This window comes from Palaemon carinicauda, chromosome 43, assembly GCF_036898095.1.
Source record: "Palaemon carinicauda isolate YSFRI2023 chromosome 43, ASM3689809v2, whole genome shotgun sequence".
Taxonomy (NCBI): Eukaryota; Metazoa; Arthropoda; class Malacostraca; order Decapoda; family Palaemonidae; genus Palaemon; species Palaemon carinicauda.
This window is the reverse complement of record NC_090767.1, coordinates 60,542,864-60,555,999: the sequence shown is the minus strand read 5'-3', so window position 1 is coordinate 60,555,999 and position 13,136 is coordinate 60,542,864. Positions and strand designations below refer to the sequence as shown.

At 39.1% G+C, this 13,136-nt stretch overlaps 1 protein-coding gene across 1 annotated transcript in view; it reads left to right on the top strand.

Moving 5' to 3' along the window:
* The window catches only part of LOC137634005 (serine-rich adhesin for platelets-like), a 58,356-nt gene extending 51,526 nt beyond the window's left edge, over positions 1-6,830 (top strand). The window contains 1 exon segment of the mRNA XM_068366248.1: positions 2,939-6,830. Coding sequence (XP_068222349.1) covers positions 2,939-3,041 — 103 coding nt within the window. The 3' untranslated portion in view covers positions 3,042-6,830.
* The last annotated feature ends 6,306 nt before the right edge of the window (positions 6,831-13,136 follow it).

Sequence of the window (13,136 nt, the reverse complement as noted above, 5' to 3'; positions counted from 1 at the left end):
GTACATTTCATGCAATGTGGCTATATTTTTGAAGATACTCGCTGCACAAAACACAAACGGTAGAATTCTGTATCCAATTCTAATTTTGGAAAATCTATACATAAAATCATTATCGCCATCAGAGAACGAAGGTTTTAGATCACGCGAAACCAGAGGGACTACGGCGCTAAATTTTCTTGATCAATTTCTCCATCTAATTAGGTTATGTGGATAGCCCTTTTACCCCCAGGCTATTTGGAACTTTCCATCCCTTAACCCCCAGGCGTTATATTTTATTCAAGTACATTTTGCAGTATATATTTTTCAAATTGCTCTAACAGCCTTAATTTTCATCATAGAGAGGTTAGGTTGGTCTCATTCTCTTGGAAAATGCCTGAAGTTTCTCAAAAAATTATCGAAAAAAAAAAAATTGTAAATAGCAGTTTTTTGCAAGGACGTACCGGTACGTCCATGGGGGTAAAGGGATGAGTTTTGTGAAACGTACCAGTACGTCCTTTGGGGGTAAAAGGGTTAAGTGTCTTGAATAAGATTAGCGGCACACAGAGGACTGGCAGTACGCAGTTAATTTTTACGCGCTCCGTCGTACGTAATATCAGTATTACGTAGACTAACGATCGGTTAAGCTAAACTGTCTAGAAAAAAGGGCAATTGAAGCTGCCCTTTCTCATTAAATGTTAGAAATGTATTTTTTTAATCTTAAAGCTGTACGGGCACACATCCTCCCTTCGTGTTTGACCGTAAAGCTGTACGGGCACACATCCGCCCTTCGTGTTTGACCGATCGTTGCCTTGGTGTCAATACGTGCCTCGTCACGAATTTATCCGTCGTACGTTGCCAGTCCTATGTAGTGCTCCGTAGTTTCTGTATGAGAATGAAAGAGAGGACTGATATGTTTATGTTGTAGATATTCTGTGATGCATCTTATTATTAAAAAAAATATTTATATCGTCATAATCTAAGTTTATCGATACAGTAGGCTAAAGATAATAATCTCAAAGAAATGTATTGTATCAAAAATATAAAAAAAAGTGTCATTTGATTTTCCATTGTTTAATCAATTCATATTTTGTGGCTTTTTGTAGTACTGTACATTGAAATAAAATTCTAAAAAAAGAGACTCAATCCAACGGGATTTTTGATTCATCTGACGTCTAATGTTCCTTTACCCATTTCTTCTTTCACGCCAGCAGGTACATGTGGTGAGTTGAGCGTAGTAAAGTTCAGTTATCATTATTTACGTACTTGTCGGTGCGTCCTCCGCTCCTGACTGAAATAAAGTTATTGGTATCTACGTCAAATGTATTAAGATATAGTAATCTTACCCTAATTCCTTATGGTATATTGCCTGTGCATCCTCGACGAAGCGTTCGAATCTTGAACCTGTCCTATATATGCCAGTAACTTAATTTCAAAGGGGTGGCCGCACTGACCAGCTACGATGTGTTGTTTACAATTTATAAATAAGATCAACCTTATGATATATTTCCGTCTTTTTTTTCCGTCATTTATATTTTCATATCCGATTATGTGGTACAAGTGTGTTATTAACCCTTTTACCCCCAGGCTATTTGGAACTTTCCAACCCTTAACCCACAGGGGTTATTTTTTTCCCCAGCACATTTTGCAGTATATTTTTTTTTAAATTGCTCTAACAGCCTTGATTTTCGTCATAGAGAGGTCAGGTTGGTCAAATTCTCTTGGAAAATGCCTGAAGTTTCTCAAGAAATTATCAAAAATATGCAAAAAAAAATATAAATAGCAGTTTTTTTGTAAGTATGTACCAGTACGTCCATGGGGGTAAAGGGATGAGTTTTGTGAAACGTACCAGTACGTCCTTTTGGGGGTAAAAGGGTTAATGACTGTATTCATTATTTACTTATGGTGACTTTACCTCCTAAATTGTCCGCTGTCCAAACTATCATCATTGTTGAAAAAACATCGTCACTGCGCCATTTTGCGTAAAGCTCATGTATCTGGATTTCCCTCTTTGAGAACATTATTGTTTGACTGAAATTTAGACTTCAAGAAATGTTAAAAGCAAGGAATTCTAGCATGCTACGTTCATGTTCGTGTTTCCCTCATTACTCTCTCACGGTTATCTTTATTTTCTTTTATTAAATACAGCATCTGATTTGCTCCCGAAGTTGCCTCGTTAATGGTGGATATTTGTCGGTATTGAATAACTCATTGATTCGGATATACATCCTTTGCTAAATGCAAATTTGTGATTTGTCTTGGAACCATTGTATTTTTCTATTTTTTAAATTCAGTATTATCAAGTTTTTTTTTGTCTGTATTTGGAATAAAATATATATGTTTATAAAAGATAAAAACTAAAACTGTCGTAGCATTGGTGATAAGTTTTTCTTAGAATATACCCTTAATATAATTATTGTTTTGTTTTCAATTTGTTTCTCTGTAACCAATAAACAATTCCTTAATGTTAACCCTTTTACCCCCCAGGCTATTTGGAAATTTCCAACCCTTAACCCCCAGGGGTTATTTTTTTTACAAGCACATTTTGCAGTATATCTTTTTTAAATTGCTCTAACAGCCTTAATTTTTGTCATAGAGAGGTCAGGTTGGTCTCATTCTCTTGGAAAATGCCTGAAGTTTCTCAAAAAATTATCAAAAATATGCAATAAAAGATTTAAATAGCAGTTTTTTGCAAGGACGTACCGGTACATCCATGGGGGTAAAGGGATGAGTTTTGTGAAACATACCAGTACGTCCTTCGGGGGTAAAAGGGTTAAAAACGAAGTTGTGGTCTTTCTGATTATGTACTAAAACACTATGTAGTTCCCTTTGCATTATGTCAGTCCTCCATTTTATGCTTTTCATAAACACTTGTTCCTTTATCATTATCTTAAACTTGATAGTTTTATGAAGTGGACTCATTGTAAGACAATGTTTACAGCGTAGCTTTCTCTCCCCACAGTTCTGAGCTTGATGCCACCGAAGGAGGACGAAGCACGTCGGTCGCCGACCACCATCAGCCTAGGGCTGCCAGCCAACCCCCGGGAGAGCTCCTCGTCCAGTGATCCGTCGCTCTGGGGGCTATAGAAACAACCCCCCTCCATCTTAGACCTACTGTGACATATAATTGAGAGTAACATTTGATTTTAATAAATGCTGGAGAGTCAATTTTAAATTAAGTTAAACATTGCTGACTAGCGACGGCACTGCTCCGAATTTAGTACGTGCTCGTGTGACGAGAGGGCCGGGGAGGGTGGGGGGGGGGAACACCTGCATCAGCAATGCCATTTGCAACCAGACCTTAGGTCATCTATATGCCATACAGTCATCCTCATTGTAGCCATCATCGGTTTGGGTGTTCTTGTTTAAGCCTCGACTAAACATGCTTGCAGAGTTTTTTCTGCCGCGAGCTATTATTGCGGCAGGACTCGCACGCGGACGTATTATATTCCGTCGGGCAACCGGCGCACGTACGTATATCCTGTCGGTTAATGTAATTCATATATAAATAAATGCATAGAGCTAGGATGTATGTATACACATTCCAGTATGCGATGAAGCGTACAGATATAACCACACACATCTGGAGTGGATTTGATGACGGAAGATGACCCTATAGTTTGAGTGCGTTTTAAGTCCAGCTGTTGTCGTCCTAGAGTGGGAGCTGCTTTGCCCTGTTGTTATATATAGTGTGTGTGTGTGTGTGTATGGCAGATTATCTCACAGTGTTTAGCCTCTGATGCGTTCCAAAGCTGTCCATTAAATGAGAAGAGTACGTTATGTCAGGTACATTATGAATGGTTAATATGTAAGATAATATATATATATAAATGTATATTGCGTGAATGCATAATTGTCTGCGCATGGTTCAGGCAAAATCCAGAAGCATCGTGGCCGTCTTTAGTCGCTAATCAAGTCTTAACGACGATAACTAATCACTTCCAAAGCTCGCTCGAGGACAATAAAAGAATTGCTTTCTTCTGCTGTAAATGTCGTACGCGGCCGCGCTGGCAGTTTCATTATGCCGCACAGCCAAACCTGCAGTGATTCTGTGCAGTCGAGAACGTTACTCCAAGGGACGTTGAGACTTCGAGAGCATTTGGGGGGAGCTGTTTTAAAGCTCCCCCTTGTCCTGCTTCAACTGCACAAGTACGCTTTCTTCCATTACGCATCCTGCACTCGAGGGATCTTCTTTGTGGCATTTAACGAGCGGACGCGTAAACGAACGGCCTTAATCACAAGAAGGTACGAAGCACAATACTAGAAGGTACTAATATATATAATTCAAAGAAGTTAATTGCCCTTAATCTCGATGGAAGCATTGATACACGCCGTAACCCTCTCCCATGCGTCTTTAGGGTCCCTGGCCACGTGCGTGCGGGCCCTCCATCGCTTGCAACACCTGCTGTTTGTCTGCTACTGATATCATTGCCTGTCGGGTTTCTCCTGGCATTCGTTCACCCAGCACTTAAAGTTTTACCGGTAGATTTATTGATAACTACAGAACGTTTTGTGAGAGATCAGAAACCTGTTTTGTGTGCAAATTGCTTCAAAAATGTCCCCTGTTCTAGGTGACTTTGGTGTGAAGGTTCTCCTAAAATGAATCCATTTTATTTGTAGTTGCTTCTATCATTATCAACAGGCAAGTAGAAGACATCCAAGCAGGATTGTCATTAGCAGCGGACACCACTGTGGTAAGAAAAAGCAGTTAAGACAATATATACGTGGGATTTTCCATTCTTGATCTGCTGGGTCAGTCACTGGTCCCCCAAGCAAGTCTTGTTTTGTACTCTTGAAATAGAGTCTGTGGGCGTACGTAAAACTGTCGGCCGTCGGGCCGAGGGTACTAGTATATAGAACTCCCTGGAAAGCAATCAGAGTATGGGCTTCCTGCGGTCTTTGGCAAGTGTTCTGCGAACAGAAGTGCGCTTCGTTGGCAAGTGGGCTCACGATAAAGTGGTCTAGTTCTCAGCTGCTATATAAATTAGGAAGAGTCTTCAGGTTTTACAAATAGTTTTGCGTTTATTGCTTGTACATACGGAGAAGAACTTTTAATGTCGTCTTCGGTGATTCTTGAGATTCCTTTTTGACGTTTCCCTCGTCTGCATCAACCTCATCGTTGTCATTGTCACAATCATTTTTCATTGAAATTGGACTTTTTTCTTTTTTTTTGTTTGTGGTCAAACATTTCAGACACGGGAACTTGTATCAACACGTCATAGGAGGACATGTATATAAGGTGTATTTTTATGATTTTGATTTTATTTCCTATTTTCTGAATACTGTATTATTTTCCTATTACTGTTACTAGCATACTGTATGAAAAGTAATATTGAAATCTATTGTTATACAGTAATGTATAGTATATTTATTGCATTATTTAAGGTACCTTAAGGCACAGTAGATGTTAAGGAGGTGAATGTGGGAAGCTTTGCCGGTGGTATCGGCAAGGTTGCATCTGCGCGAGATTTCCGTTGGCGCGGAGGCCCAGAAGCCGCCCTGCCAACTACCCGCGCGAGCAATCGCACTCCTCCTAGTGTTGGTCGTTGACGAAATGCCAAAGAATACAATTCTACCCTTATATGTTTCTTTTCCAGTCTTCAGAACGCTGTGATAAGATAACTTTTTTTTTTTTTTAAGTTTTTCTGAAGTATTTCACACATTCCAGTCTGGGTTTTAATGGATGGGTTCCATTCTGGGGTTCAAAAAGGAAGAGGATTCTAGACTGGGTTTCATCAAGGTTTCCAGTTTGGGTTTCATCAAGGATTCCAGTTTGGGTTTTAAAGGAACAGAATTCCATTCTGGTTTGCAAAGGAAAAGGATTCCATTTTGGTCTTCAAAGATAAGGATTCCATTCTGGTCTTCAAAGATAAGGATTCCATTTTGGTCTTCAAAGATAAGGATTCCATTTTGGTCTTCAAAGATGAGGATTCCATTCTGGTCTTCAAAGATAAGGATTCCATTTTGGTCTTCAAAGATAAGGATTCCATTTTGGTCTTCAAAGATAAGGATTCCATTCTGGTCTTCAAAGATAAGGATTCCATTCTGGTCTTCAAAGATAAGGATTCCATTCTGGTCTTCAAAGATGAGGATTCCATTCTGGTCTTCAAAGATACGGATTCCATTCTGGTCTTCAAAGGAAAGGGACTCCAGTCTAGGTTTCAAAAAGAATTCCAGTTTGGGTTTTAAGAAGATTCCAGTCTGGGCCTCAAAGAGAATTCCAGTTTGGGTTTCAAAAGGAAAAAGGGTTCCATTCTGGATTCCAGTGTGGGGTCCATCGGGAGAGGGATTGTCCGACATACAAATCACCAAGACGTTCTTTTTAGAAGGACATGTCACCTCTCCTCCCCCTTGCGGTTAGTCGTAGCTCCGGGGTTTATCCTGGCTCCGGGGTTAGTCGTAGCTCCGGGGTTAGTCGTAGCTCCGGGAAATTATCCTGGCTCCGGGGTTAGTCGTGGCTCCGGGGCCCCATTTTAGCACAATGCACGGCAGCGACGGGTGATGTCACCGCTGCTGCTGTGTCTCCTTTTAGTTCTAATTTTATCATTATGCATTTTGAGATGAAATTCTGAAGAAAAATGAAGGGAAATATAATCTGTTTACTCTTTTATTTGGCCGTTTTTTATTTATTAAGAAAAGACAGTTTGAGGGGAAGATTTTATTTTGAGTTTTGGTGATCTTAATTTTTTCCATTATTTTTATTACAATTATTAAAAGTGTCATCATCATCATCATCACTACTATGAACATCATCATTCATCACGTTTGTCATTATTATATTTTTATTATTGGTTTCCCCCTATGGTTGTAAATTGCTAATATGCCAACAGGAAAAAATAAATGCATAAACTTCATGTGTGTTTTATTCTCCATTGTTTACATCCATAAAAAAAACTTTGTTCTTCTTCTTCTTTAATGTAAATTGACTAAGCTTTGCAAAACATGGCTGTAGCAAATGAATTCCATCATTGAGTAATGCCTTCCCATGTAGTGGTACACCGATCACTCCCTCATTATTATTATTACTTGCGAAGCTACAACCCTAGTTGGAAAAGCAGCATGCAGTAAAGCTATGAAGGCTCCAACACGGAAACGAGTAGGAAATAGCCAAATGAGGAAAGGAAATAAGGAAATAAACTATATATGAGAAATATCTTGAGATTGGTAAAAATGTTTATCTGTCATATACAAACTGTGAAGAAACTCACGTTGGCCTGTTCAACATAAAAAACATTTGCTGCAAGTTTGAACTTACGAAGTTTCACAAATACTGCTCATTCACACAAAATAGTCTTTGTTCCGTAACCGAAATACAAACCACGCTATTTACATTGGGTTTACTTTTGGCGTAGCTGAAATTGACGAGCCAATAGATTTTAACGAGGGTTAACTAACCCCGCGCTAGTTAGCGGGGGTAGGGGAAGGGGTAGCTTGCTACCCCTCCGCCCCACACACTGGTAATTTGTCTCACTTCACTTTTGGGTCGGACGATATGCAGACGTGTCTGTCTATCGTCCTCGTTGTTCACAGCCTTAATCTTTTTCTTTGCTTTTCCTCAGCTGTGTGTTTGGAAGTTGGCCTCGCCCTTTGGGATTTCTGGCCGCCCTTGCGGTACCTTCATGTCGGCGGTGGAAGATCATTCACACAATATAGTCTATTAATTGAGATACTACCACCAGAGTTATGATGTCCTTTAATTGATAACTGCAACTCACTGTTCTACGGCTTATCAAATTATCATCTGAAGAAAATTCAGAGAGTACAAAACAGAGCCGCTAGATTAATAAAAGGACTACACAATAGGGATAGAGTTACCCCTGCACTTATTAGATTACACTGGCTGCCGGTAAAAGCGAGAATTGAATACAAGCTACTCTTACTAACGTTTAAGATACTGAACCAAAATGAACCAAAATATCTAAAAGAATGCCTGAATAAACTAGAACTAGAAACAAATGTTACCATAAGACACATGAGTGACAAACATAGACTATCTGAACCAAGAACAAATAGTAAACTTGGTGAAAGGGCTTTTAGCTACTGTGCGCCTAGACATTATAATATACTGCCAACTGAAATGAAGGACCTAAAGGGAGCAATTTAATTTAAGAAGAAACTAAAGACAATTACTTTTCACAAGATCATTTGATTTGGAAGATGCTACAATCAAGGAATTGTACAAGTTATAATGAAAATGTTTCGTTAGATGATTGATATGGATCCGCCCGAGAAGTAGTTCACTCGACTTCAGTGGAGGGTTGGATTTAAACCCAAAACAAGTATTGCTCATTTACTTTTAAATCGTCACTGTCATACGTCTCATGGAATAAGAAAGTCTTCAGTTTCCTCTTGAAAGCCTTGATAGCTTCAATCCTTCGGATGTCTCGTAGGAGCTAATTATTTAGTCTCGGGATTACCTTCATAAATACTTTTATTTAAATTATAAAATACTTGTGACAGAAATAAAACAATGCACTGAGATTTTCTAAAATAAAAATAAAAATGTTTCTTAATATAAAAAAAAATTTACAATTAGGCTATAATTTACCATTGTTGAAAAGGGAAATTATTCATACAAGACCATTCGACATGAAATATAGTATTACCCCCTTCCATCCGTGCCTCTGCCCTCTGTATTTGGCGTACTTGTATACAGGAAAAGAAGGCGCTTAACAAAAGCACAAGGCTCACAGAAAGCACTAAGGACACTGATACATCAGCTTCTGACTTCCTCCACCTCCCCCTCCTTCCCTCCACCAAAGGTTAGATTTAAAAGGCAAGTGGAGGAGATGTTGGTAGTTTTTTCACCTCAATCAAATCGTCTGTCTCAATGTTTTGCTTAACATTAGATAATAATGACTTAAGACTTCTACATTCAGGATTAATACTTTGATAATATTTTGAATAGGAATATTGGGAAAATAGGAAGTCCACAAATCCTTGGTGACCCATTCAAATGGCTTGGGGGTCGCAACCCTGGGGTTAAGAACCACTGCTCTAGAACCTACAGTATCTAGGTTCTGATAGTTTGAAACCATTTGTAACTATTCTCGTGTCAGGACGATTTGTTGGCTGCGCAATATGTAGCAATTCTCTTAGATATTTTAGACGATTGGTTCTGATCATTTGGTGGGTTATTGTACGTATTCTGAATTCAATTCTCGCTTTAATCGGCAGCCAGTGTAAATCAATTAATATAGGAGTGACCCTTTCTATACGTGGGACACCTTTTATCAGTCTTGCTCCTCTTGTTTCTTATGTTTTGTAATTTCTCAAGTTGTGTTTTTAGTAAATTGTGATTGATGGCATTGCAGTAGTCAATCCTGGTAAGAACACAATTTATCACAAATTTCTTTGCGCAAAAAATCTATTTTTGGGTGAGATGGCCATGTCGTCCTGATGGAAGGTTCCTTCAGTAGCTTCCTTTGGATATATATAACTACTAAAATATTCCCAGAGAATTAAACTAAAGGTTTTCACAGAATTCTAACTTTGGAGCGAGTACTCTAAGGGCTATCCCTTTAGAATATCGTATATCAACAGGGAACGCATGCATTAACACTCACTGACACTCTTCTTGGTAATTTCTCCTTCATCGAAGATAATCTTATACCTCCCGGTTGAAAGGTAATTTGTTAGCAGTTAGGGAACTCGGTCCCTTCGTTGTCCGTCTTTGTAAAATATCTTCTTGTTAACTTGACGTTTAGTTAGTGAAGGCCAACTGTGCACCAGAGGTAGAGCCTCCCCCATGGCGGGGGGGAGAGAGAGAAGGGACAACCGATTATCGTGGTTACTTGTAGGAAAGAGCCGCTTCCTCTATGCGTTTGTTGCTTAAGTATCCCAGAACAAGGGCGTTGTAATTGCGTCACGTCATGTGACTACTCTTGTGTTCTATTGGTCCCTTCTTCTGACGTAATGGTAACGTCACACATGTCACTTCCGGGTTCTCGGCAAGCGATTCGGTGTGCATTTCAGTCGCGTGAGTCACTCGGTGTGTTTCATCGTTTGGCCGGTTGTTTTCGCTTAACTTTACCTACGACTATGCACTTTTCATCAATATTGGATCTGAAGTACCACTTCACTCCACCTTCTTTTTTCTCCTCTCTCTCTCTCTCTCTCTCTCTCTCTCTCTCTCTCTCTCTCTCTCTCTCTCTCTCTCTCTCTCTCTCTCTCTCTTATTTCAATGTCTGTCGTTTAACTAACGAACAAAATTCATAAAATACTTAATCAAATACACATATCACCTTATTCAGTATGAAATTTTTCCCTTTACATGACACCCTTTCACCTCTTTTTTGAGGTGTCATCTTTCTAGCATTAGATGTTCTTTCACCTCTAGTTTGAGGTGTCATCCTTCTAGCATTAGATGTTCTTCCACCTCTATTTTGAGGTGTCATCCTTCTAGCATTAGATGTTCTTCCACCTCTTTTTTGAGGTGTCATCTTTCTAGCATTAGATGTTCTGTGACCTCTATTTTTTGAGGTGCCATCCTTCTAGCATTAGATGTTTTATGATCTCTATTTTGAGGTGCCCTCCTTCTAGCATAAGATGTTCTTTGACCTCTATTTTGAGGTGTCATCCTTCTAGCATAAGATGTTCTTTGACCTCTATTTTGAAGTGTCATCCTTCTAGCATAAGATGTTCTTTCACCTCTTTTTTGAGGTGTCATCCTTCTAGTATTGAATGCTCTTTGACCTCCAGGATGTCCTCAGAACCAAATCTCTCCTCTTCCTCTGAGAACTCTTCATTACTGCTCCGCTCCTTTGAGAGATTTCTATTTCTTCTTTTTGCCTTTGAGAGCTCTCTTTTCCTCCTTTCTCTCTCTCTCTCTCTCTCTCTCTCTCTCTCTCTCTCTCTCTCTCTCTCTCTCTCTCTCTCTCTCTCTCTCTCTGAGAGCTTTTTATTTATCTTCTCTTTCTTTGATACCTCTCTGTTATTCATCTCTTCCTTAGTGACTTCACCATTACTGGTCTCTTCCTTCGAGAGCTTTCTTTTTCTCCTCTTTTTCCTTGAGAGTTTTTTATCACTTCTCTCTGTCTTTGAATCGTCTTCAAGAGTAGGAACTTTTTCTTCTTCCTCCTTCTCCTCCTTCTCTTCTTCTACATCTTCCTCTTCTTCTCTTTGAGGAAGACCCGGCTCTTTTTCTTGTTCTTCCACTGGAAGATCGATTTCATCTTCCAGTTCATCCTGGAAAGTTTCTTCAGCTGGAAGAAATTCACCATCTTCCAGCTCTTCCTGGAACACTCCTTCAGCTGGAAGAAATTCACCATCTTCCATCTCTTCCTGGAACACTCCTTCAGCTGGAAGAAATTCACCATCTTCCAGCTCTTCTTCGAACATTTCTACAGAAGGAAGATTGATTTGCTCTTCCAGTTCTTCCTGGAGTACTTTAGCAGGAAGATCTATTTCATCTTCCAGTGCATCTTGTAACACACCATCAGCAGGAAGATCGATTTCATCTTCCTGTTCATCCTGGAAAGTTTCTTCAGCTGGAAGAAATTCACCATCTTCCATCTCTTCCTGGAACCCTCCTTCAGCTGGAAGAAATTCACCATCTTCCAGCTCTTCCTGGAACCCTCCTTCAGCTGGAAGAAATTCACCATTTTCCAGCTCTTCCTGGAACACTCCTTCAGCTGGAAGAAATTCACCTTCTTCCTGGGTAGTTTCTCCGATTTCCTTGAGAAGATTCTGCAAAAGCTCTTCATTTCTCAAAGTCTCACCTAACCAGGTTCGATAAACCGATGTAGGCCTACCCATTGCCATCCTCTGTTAAGGAGATTTCTTACCGATTTCTTCATTGCCTCCATTTCGAAATTCACACCAAATGCTTTGAAAACTTGAAAAACATATCTATGATTACCGAAACCTTTCCTGAATTCAGCATTATTTAAAAAAAAAGGAAGTTGAGGACTGAGAGAGAGAGAGAGAGAGAGAGAGAGAGAATACAGCAAATTCTCTTATGGCTTCAACTGGAGTCCAAATGTCTTCAGGTATGAAGAAGAGAGAGAGAATAAATCAACAGAGAATCCACAAGATAAAGAAATAGAGAAAGGAATTAAAAAAACAATAACAAAGGGAAAGATTTATTCATAGTTTTCTTTCTGTGCGAATCGTAACATTATTATCAGCTAAGACGCTTCTGAGGCAAATCTCACCCTCTGAAGACATTCTGGAAGCGTTCTTATTTCATCTTTGTTCATTCCCAGAATGTAACGTTCGCCTTCCATATGAATTTCCTTTGTATTCGTGTTAACAATTATGGGAATAATCGAAAGATTTAGGAATTACAACTCTCTCTCTCTCTCTCTCTCTCTCTCTCTCTCTCTCTCTCTCTCTCTCTCTCTCTCTCTCTCTTTCTGAATCTTCAAAGTGTCTCCGGAGGAAAACGGGAGAAATTTAACGCTGAAGACGAATTTGTTCTTTTCGAAGGTTTTCATTCCTTAATTCTTCGTTCGTTTTCACTCCAATTATGGAAAAAATTCTATCATATTCTAATGGCCGGTGTAATAGAGAGAGAGAGAGAGAGAGAGAGAGAGAGAGAGAGAGAGAGAGAGAGAGAGAGGGAGAGAGAAATTCCAAATATGTCTCTGTTCGAAAGAAATCTTCAGTGTCTTCGGAGAAAAATTGAACAATTTGGTCTAATGGAGAGAGAGAGAGAGAGAGAGAGAGAGAGAGAGAGAGAGAGAGAGAGAGAGAGAGAGAGAGAGAGAGAGAGAGAGAGAGAGTAACATTCATCTTCCTTGCAAATCTCTTTAGAATTCGTCCTCTTCTTCTTCTTCTATTCCTAAATATTAGAAATATATTCTCACTCGTCCTATGATCTATTCTGAAAATGTTAGATTATTATTTAAAGAGAATTATAAACATATAAAAATAATAGGTAATAAATAATCGGTAGAGTTACTTCAATGTCGGAGGGAAATTTTGCGAGTTTTTATGTTGGCGAAGAACTCGCTAAATTAGATAACTTCTAAGTTTTGGTCATAGTTATTCAGTTTACGTAATATATATATATATATATATATATATATATATATATTAACCATCAGCCGTTATTCCACTATAGGACAAAGGCCTCAGACATGTTCTTACACTGTTTATGGTCTTTTCATGCCAGTTTATACCCGCAAATTTTCTTAGTTCGTTATTCCATCGTCTTC